Source organism: Coenobita brevimanus, chromosome 6 (genome assembly GCF_032717465.1).
Source record: "Coenobita brevimanus isolate Jiangsu-jjx chromosome 6, ASM3271746v2, whole genome shotgun sequence".
NCBI lineage: Eukaryota > Metazoa > Arthropoda > Malacostraca > Decapoda > Coenobitidae > Coenobita > Coenobita brevimanus.
Window position 1 is genome coordinate 56576918 of NC_136959.1, and position 18373 is coordinate 56595290.

Here is an 18373-nt window from a genome sequence, read left to right on the forward strand (position 1 = left end):
CATACCTTATACCATCCACAGTTACTGACAGCATTTTGAAGTATGCAGGCTGCTTTATTCATTTAGCACCAAACTTTAGTATTTCCAGCAAATAGCTGTTTTTTTGTTAAAATTGGTAATACATTTTTTTTCCTTTAAAAAGAGTACATATTAATCATGTAACATGATGTAATTTGGAGATTATATAGAACATTAAGTAGTAAATAAATTCCAGATGGTTATATTTCAATAAGTGCTGCATATTTTGGCAACCACTCATAATGGGCACTTTCAAGTAGTTGGGGAAGTTACCCCAGACTTGTGCAGTTTCCCTGTTGTATAGTATGTTAAACTCTTGAGGGAGTAGGAAGGGCTTTAGATCAGGAAAAATATGGAGTTGATAAAGATGATAAAATTTCATGGGCTTTAGATCAGGAAAAATATGGAGTTGATAAAGATGATAAAATTTCATGAGGAATGCCCAGTTATGAAATTAAATCTTGAAATAGGAATTACAAGTCAGTTTATAACCTTTTGATTTTGAAAAATAAGAATACTTGTCAGATAAATTTTAATTAATGTTTAGAGATGTGAAAGGGGAGAAGTGGAAAAAACTTTAATCAAACTTTGTTCAGTGGGAAACATGCCAACAGTCCTGGGTAAGTGAGCCGTATTAGTGGAGAGGAAGGCAGCTGTAATTGTATTTTTGTACAGAAAGTTAAGTTTCCAGAGTGAGGACAAAATCATCATAAGGTAAGCTTCTGTGTCTTGGGAAAGGTGCTGTACTGTATATGCAAAACAGCAAAATTAAGGTACCGTAGATATAAAATTGTCTGGTGAGTATTGAACACGTTGTTTTCAAGAGTGGTAGGGAATGTGTGGATCTGATTATCTGCAGAAAGAAGATGGAAAGAAAGCATTTGTGAAGGACTGCAAGATATTAGTGGTGTTCGTGGATCTGGGAACTGTGTATGGCATGGTGAAAAGTGATGGTTTATGGAAGGTGTTCATCATGTATGGCATAGCCTGGTTGAAAATCTGCAGATTGGGAAGGAGTTTAAAACAAGACTGGGCATTGTTAATTGGAAAAGCCCTCATTATTATAGCAAAATACTATTTACAGGTTCACTGTTAATGCAATTGGTGCATATATAGTGAAATATCAGCTATTTTGAAGTTGTGCAGCTTAAAGATGTGGCCTCATTTAATGTTAGTCCATACTGTATTTAGGTATGATATGAATTTCCTAGAATTGTGTAGTGGTAGGTATTTGACTTTTAAACCTGTTGCCATACACTTGAAAACAAGATGTTAAACAGTTCAAAATGTATTCATTTGCAGTAGGTAATAAAAGTGAAATGATTACAGTAAGATTAGAAATATAGATTATTGACAGAAAATAATTCTTTAATGGTTAATATTTGGAATGTTAGAGTAGGAATAAATTTTTTGCCACTTCAAGAATGCCTCAATTTATTCATACTAACTTATCCTCTGTCATCAGACGAGATGGAGAAGGACCCCATCTCATGTTCAGATGAAGCTGCCACTCACGCCAGATCACGATCCAAGAGTAAGAAAAAAAGAGCATCTTCATCATCTTCATCTTCATCTGCCTCCCCAGAACGTAAAGAATTGAAGAAGAAGAAGAAGCCTAAGATAATCAGACCACCATCCTCTGACTCCTCCTCTTCCTCTTCATCATCATCATCATCCTCATCCTCATCATCCTCTGATTCTTCATCATCATCTTCAACCTCTTCATCCTCAACATCATCTTCCTCTGATTCATCAGCATCAGATATGGAGCATAAAATCAAACTGAAGGGAAAGTCACTGAAGAAGGCTTTGAAGAAACGGAAGAAACGTGAGAAAGTCCTGAAGAAGCGGCTCCGGAAATTCAAAAAGCAAGCCAAAGAGGAGCAGAAGAAGACTGTTAAAAGGAAAGTGAAGAAGCTCCTCAGGAAACTAAAGAAACTCAGGAAAGATCAGAAAAAAGATGTAAAGCGGATTAAAAAGAAGGCAGTTGCTCACAACAAACAGAAACTTGAGGAAAGCAGCCATCAGAAGCGTGACACTGGCAAAGACAAGACAGCTAGGCACTCCAAGAGCACCAAATCAGAAGTAATTGAAAATGGATCGGCTTCAGTAGGTCCCAGTGTTGACCTGATGACCTCAAATCAACCTTCCACAACCCCCATGACCCGGGAGGAGTGGGAGAAACAAGAAAGTGTTGTGCGGAGAGTGTATGATCAGGAGACAGGCAGACACAGGTCAGTGCATTTTTTACCTTTGGTCTGAAGATGTACAGTAAAACCTCACTATAATGGACTAACTGGGGCTCAAGCCATTCCGAAGAGAGCGAAATTCCAATAAAAGCAACATCCGGACTTCCCCCTGCTACCCTGGACTTTTTCCGCTTTATCAGACATTAGTCCGGATCTCAGAAACGATTTTTCAACCGTTTTCACTACCATTGCAGTACTGTACTGTATTATACATTCACTACAATAATCAAATGGTATAATTACAGTATATTGTAATACTGTACTGTTCGTTGATAAACATGTCTTTTATGTACCTTATTGTGGTGAACATAGCTGAAGTGGTCAGGCAGTCCAGATTACTTCTGGCTTTATCGGACTTTTTCCGATATGTAAGAATTTAGTCAGTACAGTATATTGTAATACTGTACTGTTCGTTGATAAACATGTCTTTTATGTACCTTATTGTGGTGAACATAGCTGAAGTGGTCAGGCAGTCCAGATTATTTCTGGCTTTATCAGACTTTTTCCGATATATAAGAATTTAGTCCGGTAGCTCCTTTATTCCGATAAAAGCAAATTCTGGCCTATTGAAATCCATTATATCGAGGTTTTACTGTATTTTTTCTTTATATTCTTGCTACCTTCAGATGAATTTATTCTGATTAGGAGAGAGTTTTCCAGCTGAAAGTTGTACATGTAGTCTTCATCAACCCATAGATATAAAAAAAAAATTACCTGTATGTCCCATGAAATGTAGAAAATTGATCATCAACCTGAACTGATCATTGGTTGATGATAATATGTTGCCTGCTGTTGAACCAAGATAATCCATCAATGAGGTTAGCAGTTATAGGGTTAAGGGCTTATATGTGCATATTATAATCTGTTTGCAGTCACAGTAAACCAGAAAATACATCATCGAATTGAAAGGCTTAATGATGACAGCCTTGTGGCTTATATAATACAGAAGGAAAGGTGGAACCGAGACGTACTTTAATTGTTTCAAAGAGATGGGAGAACTTTGTGTGATATGTTGTTACCCTTTGCGGCAGTATATAAAGAAATTTTTAAAAAAGAGCAGTGCTTTGTCACTGGAGATATTATTTGCATTTGGGTGAAAAGTTAATTGGGAAGTTGCTGTACTTGCACTACATTTACTAATGGTTCGTATGGTGTGTGAGTTAACCACTTCACCATGATGATGCATTTTTGTAATTCATGCCACAACCTGACAGCTTTATTCAGGTTAGGTGAGCCCCCCCTTGTATTGATGGGGCTAATATCTGTTCCCAGTGTCTTAGATTGAAGAAAATCATGTAGAGCTAACAAGAATGATAGGGTTAAGGATTTTAATGAAGTAGTTGCATGATATTATTAACCTTGTTACTGCTGTTGGTGCACTAGGTTAATATATTCAGGCTAACAATGGAAGATTTTCTTCAACTAAGAAAAATCCTAGCCCTCAGGTTTAAAAAATTATTTCAAGTAACCTCTTTTCTCTGCTATTGATACACATTAACCCTTTAACCGCGGGTGTCATTCCAGAATGACATTGCAAAAACTGGACCAAACCGCGGGTGTCATTCTCGAATGTTTGTGAATATTTTGAATACCCCGCGTTTTTTCCGTGCGCCAATTGTTTCAAGGGAGAGTAGCTATTAAGTTCTTTCACTCCAGCCGACCCCCACCTCCCTCCTCCCCCCCCTGGGGCCCCACCTCCCACCCCCTGGGCCCCCCACCCCACCCCGGACCAAACACGCATCAGTATCTGTCCAGCTGTGTGAGTGACAACACTGCTGATGTGGAAGTGAAGTGCAGGCAATGACAGTGCCTTTTACCTGCCTCAGTGAACACAGAGTGGGTGTTTATCGTATGTGCAGTGTTCATATATGTTTATAGTATTATTATCAGAATGAGGTTGGCATTTGGTAATGGTGTGTGAGCGAAAAATAGTGATGATAACACCGCTGATATGGCAGTGAAGTGCGGGCAATTACAGTGCCTTTTACCTGCCTCATTGAACACAGAGTGGGTGTTTATCGTATGTGCAGTGTTCATATATGTTTATAGTATTATTATCAGAATGAGGTTGGCATTTGGTAATGGTGTGTGAGCGAAAAATAGTGATTACAGCACCGCTGATATGGCAGTGAAGTGCGGGTAATTACAGTGCCTTTTACCTGCCTCAGTGAACACAGAGTGGGTGTTTATCGTATGTGCAGTGTTCATATATGTTTATAGTATTATTATCAGAATGAGGTTGGCATTTGGTAATGGTGTATGAGCGAAGGTAATGGTGTGTGAGCGAAAAATAGTGATTTTAGATCGCTCACTTCTAATGGCACTGCCCATCCAGTGATAGTCAACGAAATCATGAAACCTACATCATTGCAAAGCCGAAGGTTAGTACTTTTTAATGGTACCTTATTTTTCGCTCTAGATTTATTCTGTGCAGAGTTACGAAGGTTTAAAGTTTGTTTACATTTTGGTCAAAACCCCCGCGGGAGAGGACAGTCGAGGCAAAACAATGCCCGCGGTTAAAGGGTTAAAGTTTTATTTTGGCTGTACCAGACAAATTTATTCTCTTGAGAGAAACTGCTTCAGTTAGAAGACTTATCTGTAAGAGAAAGCAGCATTACTAAACATCATTGGTCAGACAGTAATTGGAGGAGGCTTTTGGTACCTTTATGTGTGATGATTAACACTTCAGCCTTTAACTTTACCATTGCATGGCAACTGTATTGGCATTTTCTTTCCATAATGAAGCACTGGTGAATGTTGTTTATTTAAAATGTTTCTGGGAGAAACTGATGAAAACTGACGTCAGAAAAGGACTAATTAATCCGTTTAATCTGGATGACATCCTTTTCAGTATATACTCGCTGTTACCAAATCATTTTAGTTAACTTAAGAAAAGACTCCTGAATTGGAAAAGTATATTGTATTAAAGCTGTATGTTACCCTTCCAGCTTAAAAGAAAAAAAAAAAGTGCTAATTATATTCTTAGGAAATTGCAGGAGTAAAATGAAGAAGATGTCCATAGACTAAATAGTTTAATTAGGTTCAGTAAGGTTAGATTAAGTTGGTTGCACCAGCACACTAATGCCCAACCAACCCAGGTCTGTATGCCACTAAAATGGAATTTGGCGAAGGAAGCAAAACTGTTTTCCCATTACAGTAGTTAGGTTTTGGGTTTTTAATTGTAGAGGCTATGTTATCTCTTGGTTGATGTACTGTCAAGGACACTAGAAATATATACTTTCATTTAGAAAAAAAAAAAAGTGCATCCAGAGTGTACTTTTACATCAGCATCATCAGCATACAGTTACCCCAAGTACATCACCATCGGATTTGAGACAGTGATTGTTTATCTAAAGGTTATTTATCAAGAGTGTATCCCAGTCAGCAAGAAGGGAAGAAACCTATTCATGAATTCTTTATTAGCAGAGTACAGTATCATGTATGGTAAAAAAAAATTAATAATAATAACTCAGTTGTGTTTTTCTCACAAGGTATTAAGTAGCATCTCTAAGCCTTGGTGTACTTATGTGGTGTTTGGGCCTGCAGGTTGATCAAGGGGTCTGGCGAGGTGTTAGAGGAGTGTGTTAGTCGAGACCGCCACCGGGCTATCAACAAGGCTGCAACACAGGGTGATGGAGAATTCTTCCAGGCATCAGTCAAGGCTCGAGTAGCCAAGCAGTAATACCATCACTCTTGAGAAATAAAGTCAAGTAAGGGAATGAAGAGTCTTGGTAAACATTATGTTTAAATCAGTATATCATTTTTGTTCCGTGCTCATAAAGTGAAATTTTATTCTATGTAGTTGAAATTTATGTTGCACCCTATCAAATCTTAGGTCATGGATTGTATTGCTCTTTTATCGATAGTTCTGGCTGAAGTATGTACAGTTACCTCCATATCTAACAAGTACAGCGTGTGGTGTGTTTGGTGAAATGTGGCATCACTGTGTTTGTTTACATCATAGTAAGAGTAAGTGAATGAGCAGACCCAGCAGAGCTTCTCCACCGCTGCAGTATCTAGTACCAACAGAAACAATGTTCTGTCAATTCATAATCTGTCTGCAAATCCAAGTGTTTGCCATGTATGTATAGTGGAAGGTAGAGAGAAAAACAAATAGTAATGACATTGGCTCCCATTGTTTCTCTGACAGGAAGTGACTGTGAGGCGAGGTGGAATGGAGGGGAGGGGGGACAGGTGGTGGGGGCACATGAATCGAAATTTTGTTGTGTTTCATTTAGAAAGATGAAGGGAGTGATTATACAGATGTTTTGAGGTGATCTGTAACTCCGTATACAATAATGTGTATTGGATGAATGTTGGAGTCTTAATGTTTGTCATACAATGTGTTGAACATCTGTAGTTGTCCATAAACGTTAGAAGGTGTGATGTCCGGTGTCTGGAAACGTGGTTCACCAGAGTCTAGTGAGTGTGCAAATCAACTGCAGTAACATTTTTGTGGCTGAACCAGGGTGGCCATAAATGATTTATGATTATGCATGCAACACAACGGTCATGCCTTGTTGTGCATCATCCAGTCTGTTTTATTGTGAGAAAAAAAAAAAATCATTATTTTCACAAACCATGGTATAAGTAGATGTCCTGTTGCATAGGATTATAGCTGCTTTGAGTGTTGGACAGCTATTGGTGTATTGTGCGAAAATGTTGTGCAATCTTCATACTGATGGACACGGGAAGGTAATGAGATACTGTATTTGCATAATGAATGCATATATTGTATTATAATAATTGAATTAACGGTGTTATAAACGTTCGGTCCACAAATGATGTCGCTTTCTTGGAGGCGCTGTTTCTTTAGTCTGGATAGTTGTGATGCAACATCCACAAACATTGATCATCGTTTCTTATATTCTCTTTAAAACTTTCATACATTAGTTTTCATACAGGCCCTCCTTAGCTCCAGACGCATTATACTATTTAATTGTGTGTCTGCACTCACTTCACTGTTCATCCAGGGGGAGCAATAATATATTTCCTATACCAACGCCAAACATCACATATGTTGGTGATGGCCCTGCTTCCACCTGCCTACCTCCTCATTCGCTCCTACTCCTCAACAGTCCACTTCCACACACACCTTACCACCAAGCAGAGTGGTCAAGCCATCCCACCCTCTTTGTTCCAGCAGCATTTCTTTCCTCTCCTAAAACCCTGTCCCACTGACCAACCTCTGCTCAAGTATACCCCCTTACCTACCAAATGTTTTATTCTATTTCTGCTTGCCATGGAGTATCATTTTCAATGTTCAGCGTCATTGGACGTGGCATCACAGATATCTGTAATATCAAAATATGTTGTCGAACTTGAGGTTATTATGAACTCATATGATGGCTCTGAACAATACCATAACGACATTTCGCTTCCCATCTACAATCACCACGACTACAGTGCCCGGTGCATTAAACATCATCATATTTTAGGTCCTGCCTCCCATTGTCCTTCGAATGATACACTATGTGTGTCCATTGTGTGTCATGAAATTGCAAGGATAGTATTGGGCAAATATTCACTGTTACAGAGGCATTTCGATAGTGTGATTTTGCTAGGAAAATTGTGTAGTCTAGCCATGTATGTGCAGGGCTCCAGTAATGCAACTGGCCATTCCAGATTCATTTTAACACAGTAGATGCCGTCTACGATGTTTATGTGTGATAAACGGACATATAACGCACTGCAGCACAGGGCAACATTATGCATGTCTGTCCGTTGTCTGCCATTATAACACAAGGGTTTAGTATGTGCCCACGGCTGCACAAAATATATCGATGGTATGTAAAATTGCGTATAGTCTATGTGTGTTTGTGCAGGGAGTCTGGTAATTCACTTCACCGACTTATTAGCATTCTTGCCAAGATAGCAACCAAAGTCACGGTTTTGGTGACTATACTGACTGACCAATTGAACATACATTCACCTCCCAGCAGTCTGAATGAGGTCCTGTTTTCAACCAATAGAAACATTAAGTAGTGTCGTGAACAAAGCAGTTTTATATGTAAAGTAAGGAGTATTTTATGCACCGTGTCATCATACAGGCCTATACAGTATAACACAGCCAAGGATAAGCTGGACCTACGGTAGGGTAAAGGTTGAGTGTTGCTGGAGCGTCCAAGTACTGTAAATGTAACCAACAACGGTGCACCAGCACCTGGATGGTAAAAGCCAACCACTGCTCTCCAGGCAAAATACCCCTGGGTTCTGAAGCTACCCCACATCATCCAGTAGATTTACACAAGGTCATTAATAAGGTTGCAATCTCATCGTAGTGAAACGATATGATAAAGAAGTCAGTATCAGGTCTCGTTACCCATTAAACGAGGAAGGGCCGGAATTTTGTGTGTATGAGAGAGAGAGAGAGAGAGGGGTCTCTCCCTTTTTATATATATATACAGTTTATATATACAGTTTACACAGGTACTGCAAATTGACTTTGGACCTCCCCCCACAAGGTATTATAAAGCACAGAAATTATAGTATATCACAATGTTTGTGATATTCATTCTCAGATCTTTAGTGGAAAAGTTTCTAGAGAAGGGAAAGAAGTTGTATGCGGCATTCATGGATTTGGAGAAAGCATATGACAGGGTGGATAGACAAGGATTGTGGAAAGTGTTAAGAATATATGGAGTAGATGGAAAGTTGTTGAATGCTGTGAAGAGTATGTACGATGGTGCGAAGGCTGCAGTGCGTGTGGATGGTGAACTAAGTGAATTTTTCTCTTTGAAGGTTGGGTTGAAACAGGGATGTCATGTCTCCATGGTTGTTCAATCTGTACATGGATGGGGTAATAAAAGAGTTACAAGGTAGGGTAGTGGATGTTGGAGTGGCCCTGGTGAGAGAGGATAGTGTTTGGAAACTCCTTGTACTGTTGTTTGCAGATGATACTGTGTTGTTGAATGAAGACGAAGGGGAGCTGCAAGGCTTGGTTGATGAGTTTGGGAGAGTGTGTAAGAAACGGAATCTAAAAGTGAATGTAGGGAAGAGTAAAGTGATGGTCTTTGAGAGAGGTGAAGTCAGTGAATGTACAGCGAGGTTGGATGGTGAGGAATTGGAAAATGTGAGTGCGTTTAAGTACTTGGGTAGTGTGATGAGTAAGGATGGAGGTTTGGAGGGTGAAGTGCTTGAAAGGGTACAGCAGGGAAGAAAGGTTGCTGGTTCCTTGAAAGCAGTGATAAGAAACAGGGAAGTGAGCATGAAAGTGAAAAAGTTACTACATGACAGTATTGTGATACCAACTCTAACGTACGGAAATGAAGCTTGGACGTTGTTGGAAGGACACAAGTCAAGAGTGAGAGCAGTGGAAATGAGTTATTTAAGAGGAGCCTGTGGAGTCACATGGAGAGACAGGCTGACGAATGAGGATATAAAGGAGCGTTGTGGTGTTGATGTGGATGTGATAGGAAGCGTTATGAGGAACACACTGAGATGGTTTGGCCATGTGGAGAGGATGGAGGGTGAAAGACTGACGAAGAGAGTATATGTGAGTGAGGTGGAGGGGGAAAGAGGGAGGGGGAGGCCGAGGATGAGATGGAGGGATGGGGTGGAGAGGTATATGAGAGAGGGGGGTGTGAGTTGGGAGCAGGGGAGTGAAATGGCGGGAGACAGGGCGACTTGGAGGCAATTTGTTTGTGGCCACCCCAAATGGGATTGAGGCATCTGGCAATAGATAGATAGACAATGTTTGTTCATGAAATGCCATTCATTACTATGAAATCATGTTTCTCCTGTTTTTCAGGACCAGTTGGATGCATTTTGGCGTAGAATCACTTAGATCCCTACAGTAATCTAAGGACTTTTCTTTGCACCATATGTTTGTCAGTTCAGTCTTGAGGTTGTCCAGATTAGGTGTCTTTTTCTTTGCCATGAATTTCTTCATCTTTGCCCATCAGTATTCTATTGGATTTTACATTCGGACTGTTGCCAGGCCAGTCGAGGACCTCAATCCGATTATCCTGGAGCCATTTTGTCACTTTCTTGACTTGTGACATGGAGCTGAATTGTGCATGAAAAAGTCTCACCCATGAATAGCAAAAAAGTTTAACAAATGATCTTTCAGAACTTGAATGTACCAGCCACCATTCATTATCAAGTTCTTAGGAAGAAAGTAGAGGCCTGTCCCTCCCATTTCACCTGAGAAACACCCCCATACCATTACTGATTGTGGGTGCTTAATAGTTGGCACCATGTAAGGAGGGTCGTATCGACTATGGGAGGCAGGGTGAGAAACCTTGGCAGAACGCACCTGGAACACTTGAAATGTGCTTTCATCGGAAAACATAACTTTTCTCCACTCATCCAATGTCCAGTGTACATACTTCTTGGCAAACTGAATGTGCTGCTTCTTCATGCAGTCAGTGAGAAGCGGTTTCTTGGCTGCAGTGTGGCTTGGCAAACCCAGTTCCTTCTGCAAGCAGTGTTGGATAGTTCGAATTGAGATGTCTTGTAACAGCTGGGGATGTGTTCTCTTCAATTCTGCTGCTGTCAATCGAGGATTCTTGATTACTTCCCATTTCAGAAGCGTATCTGTACCTCTGGAAGTCATCCTCTTCTTTCCACCGCCATGCTTGTGCTCTGGTATGACATCAGGTGGCAGGCTGCACGCTGCAGCAAGAATCTTCATGACAGTCGACTTTGTGCGTCCAATACGTTCACAAATCATGTTGATAGGGACATTATCCTGCCTCCATGCAATGATATAGACCCTCTCATCCCTTGAGCAGTATTTTCCAGGCATGACAACTCACCTCTAGGAAAATAACAGCAAACAGTGATGCCTTCGAAAAAAGAGGATGGTGCAAGCTCAGAGCAACAGAAACATATACTCCCACTCTCACTTCTGGGCAAGCACTGACATGCTGAGTGTTTCACCACCTACCGCCAACACCAGAGGTGTTGCCAGTTACTTCTTGACCCCAAAATTCACTTGGTAAAGGTGGAAACACAAAGCAAAGACAGACAACTCTCCCATAGCAATTGTGTGTGTAGGTCCTAAGTCAATTTGCAGTGGGTGTATATATATATATATATATATATATACACAGTAAATCCTCGTAGTTTGATGCATTTTACATCGACGCCTTGTTTTTCACGCAAGAAAAAAGTTTCCAAGTTGTTTCACACTTCACTAGTTTCCCTGCATTTCGACCCTGCCAGCCAGGAGCTGACACTCAGCAGACGATGTGTACCGATGCTCAGTCTAGGCACTGTCCATTTTTCTATGCAACAGTTTTCCATGATCTTCATACAGCATGTCCAGCAGGGCAGTAGACACACGTGAGTTTGTTATTGTTTATGATTGTAACATACGATCTTCAACTGTGTCTTGAATACACAGCAGGTCCAGTGGGGCAGTAGACACACGTGAGTTTGTTATTTTCTAGTGATCATAACATACGATCTTCAGCCGTGTCGTGCTATTGTTTCTTAACAAAGAATCGTTACTTGTTTTCTCGTAATGCAATTTTTTTTGGGTATGATGGACAAATACCTGAAATAGATGTAAAATAAAGCTTATCGATATTTAAGGAAGGAAAGAATAATAACCGTCCCAATATGCAGATGGTAGATTCCGCCTGCCAATTTTTTTGTTCTGTCTGACAATACACTAAAACCTCGATATAACAGACTTCAATAGACCGGAATTCGCTTTTATCGGAATTGAGGAGCTACTGGACTAAATTTCTATATGTCAGAAAAAGTCCGATAAAGCCTGGAAGCAGTCCAGGCTGCCTGACCACTTCAGCTATGTTCACCACAGTAAGGTAAATAAAAGACATGTTTATCAGTGTACAGTACAGTATTATTATATATATTATACCATTTGATTAATGTAGTAAAGTTATAACACAGTGCAGTACCGCAATGGTAGTCAAAACAGTTTAAAAACCATTCAGTGCGATCTGGACTAATGTCTGATATGTCGGAAAAAGTCCGGATTAGCAGGGGGAAGTCTGGATGTCGCTTTTATCGGAATTTTGCATTCTTCGGAATGGTTTGGGCCCCAATTAGTCCGCTATAGTGAGGTCTTACTGTATTACAGCCTCTCTTCCTTGTAGCAGTGAGTAAAATAATGTTGTTATAATTTCTCCCACTCTTTTAGTGACAAAGAGGGCACATAAAATGACCGGGGTTTAGTTGACCTACTTTGATGTCGAAAATTAAATAATCTGGTGAAAAGTGGCACCTTTTCCTTGGTTTGTGACATTGGGAACTAGCCCATCCACTCTCAATACACCTTCACTTGTCACACAAGCCAGTCTTCACTTTATTTCTGGTAAGGATTTTTCGTGTTGCAACTCTTTATAACAGTTTTAATGTCTTTTCAAGCACATGTTTATTGTGTTATGCTGTTTTAGCACTAGCAGACCCTCTTCATTTGATTTTAGGTAGGGCCTGTTTGGTGTTATAGTACTTTCTGATAGGGTGGGTATGCGTCCTACCAGAATGCTCCCCTATTTTTCCTGTTGATTCTTAACTTCACACTTCGACGTTTCACAGTTCGCAAGGTTTTGGCGGAACATCAAAGCAGCCAAAAATGAGGATTTACTGTATATATACTATATATATATATATGTATAAAAGAAGAGAGCCAGAGACCCCACTCTCTCTCTCTCTCCTTCTTCAGATGCATTATACTATTTAATCGTGTGTCTGCACTCACACTCTGTTCATCCAGAGGGACAGTATTTGCTTTACCAACACCAAACATCACATATGTTGGTGATGACCCTACTCCCTCCTGACCATCTCCTCACTCGTTCCTACTTCACAACAGTCCACTTCAACACACACCTTACCACCACGTAGGGTGATCAAGCCATTCCACCCTCTCTGTTCCTGCAACATTTCCTTCCTCTCCTAATGCCCCATCCCACTGACCAACCTCTGCTCAAGTATACCCCCTTACCTACCAAATGTTCTATTCTGTTTCTACCTGCCTTGGGAATATTGTTTTCAATGTTCATCATCATGGGACACGGCATCACAGATATGCGTAATATCAAAATATATTATCGAACTTGAGGTTATTATGAATCTCATATGATGGCTCTAAACAATAATACCATAATGACGTTTCGCTTCCAACCTACAATCACCACCGCCACAGTGCCCGACACCTTATATATCATGATATTTTAGGTCCTGCTTCCCATTGGCCTACAGCTGATATACAATGTATCCATTTTCTGTCACTGAAATTGCAAGGATAGTATCGAGCCAGTATTCACTGTTACAGAGACAAGGACCCTCTGTCCTTCCCTGTGTCTATTTTATCGTATTTTAGAAATTTGTAATGATGACAACATGAATGCACCAGTCTGTCGGTCTCTCTCTCTCTCTCTCTCTCTCGCATGCAAAATTCTGGCCCTTCCTCATTTAATGGGTAACGAGACCTGATACTGACTTCCTCATCATGTCGTTTCACTATGACGAGATTGCAGCCTCATCAATTGCCTTGTGTAAATCTCCTGGATGATGTGGGGTAGCTTCAGAACCTGGGGGTATTTTGCCTAGAGAGCAGTGGTTGGGTTTTACCATGCAGGTGCTGGTGCACCAATGTTGCTTACGTTTACTTGGATGCTTCAGCAGCACTCAACCTTTATCCTACCATAGGTCCAGTTTATCCTTGGCTGTGTTATACTGTATAAGCCTGTATGATGACACGGTGCATAAAACACTCCTAACTTTACATTTAAAATTGCATTGTTCACTGTATTCCATGTTGTTTCTATTAGCTGAAAACAGGATCTCATTCAGACTGCTGGGAGGTGTGTTAAATGATCAGCCAGTATAGTCACCAAAATCGTGAGTTTGGCTGCTGTCTCGGCATGATTGTGAATAAGTCGGTGAAGTGTATTACTGGACACCATGCACAAACACATGTAGACTATACGCAATTTTACACTCTCCCAGCAGCACCACGCTACCGATATACAGTAAGACCTCGCTATAGCTGACTAATTGGGGCCCAAACCATTCCGAAGAATGCGAAATTGCGATAAAAACGACATCCGGACTTTCCCCTGCTAACCCGGACTTTTTCTGATACATCAGACAATAATCCGAATCACATGAACAGTTTTTAAACTGTTTTGACTATCATTGCGGTACTGTACTGTGTTATAACTTCACTACAGTAATCCAGTGGTATGATATATATAATAATACCATATTGTACACTGATAAACATGTATTTTATTTACCTTATTGTGGTGAACATAGCTGAAGTGGTCAGGCAGTCCAGACTGCTTCTGGCTTTATTGGACTTTTTCCAATATATAGGAATTTAGTCCGGTAGCTCCTCGATTCCGATGAAAGTGAATTCCGGTCTATTGAAGTCCGTCATATCGAGGTTTTACTGTATTTTGTGTAGCCATGGCCACATACTAAATCTTGTGTTGTAATGGCAGACAACAGACAAACATGCATGGTAAAGGAAATATTGCTCACTCTGGATGAACAGTGTGTGTGTAGATACAGGATTAAGTAGTAAAATGCATCTGGAGCTAAGGAGGGTCTGAATGTGTACTACTTGAATGAAAACTAACGTATGAGTGTTTTAAAGAGAGTATAATATACGATGATCAATGTTTATGTGTCACAACTATCCAGACTAATGAAATAACACCTCGAAGAAAGTGACATCAATTTTGGACTGGACACTCGTAACACCGTTATTTCAATTATTATAACACAATACCTATATATGCATTCATTATGCAAATACAGTATGCGAGTATAAGTGGCTGGGAGAAGGAGAGAGGTGAGAAGACAGGAAGAAATCAGTAGAATAGAAGTTGTGGAAGCAATGAAGAAAGTTAAATTGGGGAAAGCCCCAGGAATTGATGGAGTGCGTGGTGAAATGCTGAAGAATGAGGGAGAGATAGTAGTAGAATGGATGTGGAAGATGTGCAGATTGGCCTGGGAGGAAGGTAGAGTCCCGGAGGAATGGAAGTCAGGTATAATTATTCCCTTGTACAAAAGAAAAGGGGAAAAAGAAGTGTGTGGCAATCATAGGGGCATTTGTCTTCTTAGTACAGTAATCACTCTAATATCCGGACATCCCCACTATCCGGACATAAGAATGTTTCATACTGTACTTTTTTCCATACTATACTTACCTCATTTCACTCTTTAATGTCCTTTATTGGTGTGAATAGGGTGTTAGGAGCTATGCATGTGCAGTAGGAAGGTGTTTTTCTGAGTTAGGCTAGGTTAGGGTCCATAAGTACCAGTCCAGGAGCCAGTCACCAGAATGTACTGTATATTATTGTATGAACCTACTTCTAAACCCTCATTTTGTTTCTCTTGCATTTATTTCAGTCATTTATGTGCCTTATTGGTGTGATTTGGGTCTTAAATAGGTGCTATGCATGTCCAGAGGGAGTTGTATAGGTGTTTCTCAGAGTTAGGGTCCATAAGTACAAGTCCATAGGCTGGGGCCCAATATCCGGACAGAACCAATATCCGGACCTAACTATGGCTCTATTACGTCGGATATTGGAGTGATTACTGTATAATAGGAAAAGTGTATGGTAGGATACTTATTGACAGAGAAAGAACAGAGGAATTAGTTGGAGAAGAACAGGGAGGCTTTAGGAAGGGAAGAGGTTATGTAGATCAGATATTGATTCTTAGATCTTTAGTGGAAAAGTTTCTAGAGAAGGGAAAGAAGTTGTATGCAGCTTTCATGGATTTGGAGAAAGCATATGACAGGGTGAATAGACAAGGATTGTGGAAAGTATTAAGAATATATGGAGTAGATGGGAAGTTGTTGAATGCTGTGAAGAGTATGTATGATGGTGCTAAGGCTGCAGGTTGTGTGGATGGTGAACTAAGCAAATTTTTCTCTTTGAAGGTTGAGTTGAAACAGGGATGTGTCATGTCTCCATGGTTGTTCAATCCGTACATGGATGGGGTAATAAAAGAAGTACAAGGGAGGGTAGTGGATGTTGGAGTGGCCCTGGTGAGAGAGGATGGTGTTTGGAAACTCCCTGTGCTGTTGTTTGCAGATGATACTGTGTTGTTGAGTGAAGACGAAGGGGAGCTGCAAGGCTTGGTGGATGAGTTTGGGAGAGTGTGTAAGAAACGGAATTTAAAGGTGAATGTAGGGAAGAGTAAAGTGATGGTCTTTGAGAGAGGTGAAGTCAGTGAATGTACAGCGAGGTTGGATGGTGAGGAATTGGAAAATGTGAGTACGTTTAAGTACAGTACTTGGGTAGTGTGATGAGTAAGGATGGAGGTTTGGAGGGTGAAGTGCTTGAAAGGGTACAGCAGGGAAGAAAGGTGCTGGTTCCTTGAAAGCAGTGATAAGAAACAGGGAAGTGAGCATGGAAGTGAAAAAGTTACTACATGACAGTATTGTGATACCAACTCTAATGTATGGAAGTGGAGCTTGGACGTTGTTGGAAGGACACAAGTCAAGAGTGAGAGCAGTGGAAATGAGTTATTTAAGAGGAGCCTGTGGAGTCACATGAAGAGACGGGCTGAGGAATGAGGGTATGAAGGAGCGTTGTGGTGTGGATGTGGATGTGATAGGAAGCGTTATGAGGAACACACTGAGGTGGTTTGGCCATGTGGAGAGGATGGAGAGTGAAAGACTGACGAAGAGAGTGTATGTGAGTGAGGTGGAGGGGGGAAGAGGGAGGGGGAGGCCGAGGATGAGATGGAGGGATGGGGTGGAGAGGTATATGAGAGAGGGGGGGTGTGAGTTGGGAGCAGGGCAGTGAAATGGCGGGGGACAGGGCGACGTGGAGGCGATTTGTTTGTGGCCACCCCAAACAGGATTGAGGCGTCTGGCAATAGATAGATAGATAGAGATAGTATTTCATTACTTCCGCGTCATCCATCAGTATTATGATTGCACAACATTTTCGCACAATAAGCCAATAGCTGTGCAACACTCAAAGTAGCTATAAACCTATGTAACAGGACATCTACTTATACCATGGTTTGCGAAAATAATGATTTTTTTTTTTCTCTCTCAAAATAAAACAGACTGGATGATGCACAACATGGCATGACCGTTGTGTCGTATGCATAATCATGAATTATTTATGGTCACCAGGTTCAGCCACAAAAATGTTGCTGCAGTTGATTCACACACTCACTAGACTCAGGTGAACCACGTTTCAGGACACCGGATATCACATCTTCTAACATTTATGGACAGCTACGGTTGTTCAACACATTGTATGACAAACATTAAGATTCCAACATTAATCCAATGCACGTTATTGCATCCGGAGTTACGGATCACCTCAGAACATCTGTATAATCACTACCTTCATCTTTCTAAACAAAACACGACAAAGGTTTGATACATGTGCCCCCACCACCTTTCCCCCCTCCCCTCCGTTCCACCTCACCTTACAGTCATTTCCTGTCAGAGAAACAATGGGAGACAATGTCATTATTATTTGTTTTTCTCTCTACCTTCCACTATACATACATGGCAAACACTTGGATTTGCAGAGAGAGTATGACTTGATAAAACATTGTTTCTGTGGGTACTAGATACTGCAGCAGAGGGGAAGTTCTGCCAGGCAAGCCTATTCACTTACTCTTACTACGATGTAAACAAACACAGTCGTGGCACATTTCACCAAACACACCACCCACTTTGCTCATTAGAAGTGGAGGTAACTGTACATTAATATTGAAGCAATATTCCACTAAGATAAAAAGTATCGTAGCACTCCGGACAAAAGTCTGAGATTTTGCCCTAGCGCTCAAGGTTGAGGCCTATCTATCTATCACCAGATGCCTTAATCCCATGAGGGGTGACCACAAACAAATCGCCCCCATGTCACCCTGTCCCCCGCCATTTCACTGTCCTGCTCCCAGCTCACACCCCTCTCTCTCATATACCTCTCCACTCCATCCCTCCATCTCATCCTTGGCCTCCCCCTCCCTCTCCCCCTCCCCCTCTTCCTTGTCACTCACATACACTCTCCTCATCAGTCTCTCGCTCTCCATCCTCTCCACATGGCCAAACCATGTCATTGTATTTCTCCTAATGCTTTCTTTCACATCCACACCACAGTGCTCCTTTACTTCCTCATTTGTCAGTCAGTCTCATGTAACTGCAC

The 18373-nt window shown here is 40.9% G+C and overlaps 1 protein-coding gene across 1 annotated transcript in view; it reads left to right on the plus strand.

Annotated features, from left to right (window-relative positions):
- The first annotated feature begins 1488 nt into the window (after positions 1 to 1488).
- LOC145402005 (uncharacterized) overlaps positions 1489 to 18373 on the plus strand; it is a 40834-nt gene continuing 23949 nt past the window's right edge. Inside the window, exons 1-2 of the mRNA XM_080274106.1 lie at positions 1489 to 2252; positions 5814 to 5977. Coding sequence (XP_080130232.1) covers positions 1489 to 2252; positions 5814 to 5949 — 900 coding nt within the window. The 3' untranslated portion in view covers positions 5950 to 5977. The remainder of the gene's footprint in view (positions 2253 to 5813; positions 5978 to 18373) is intronic.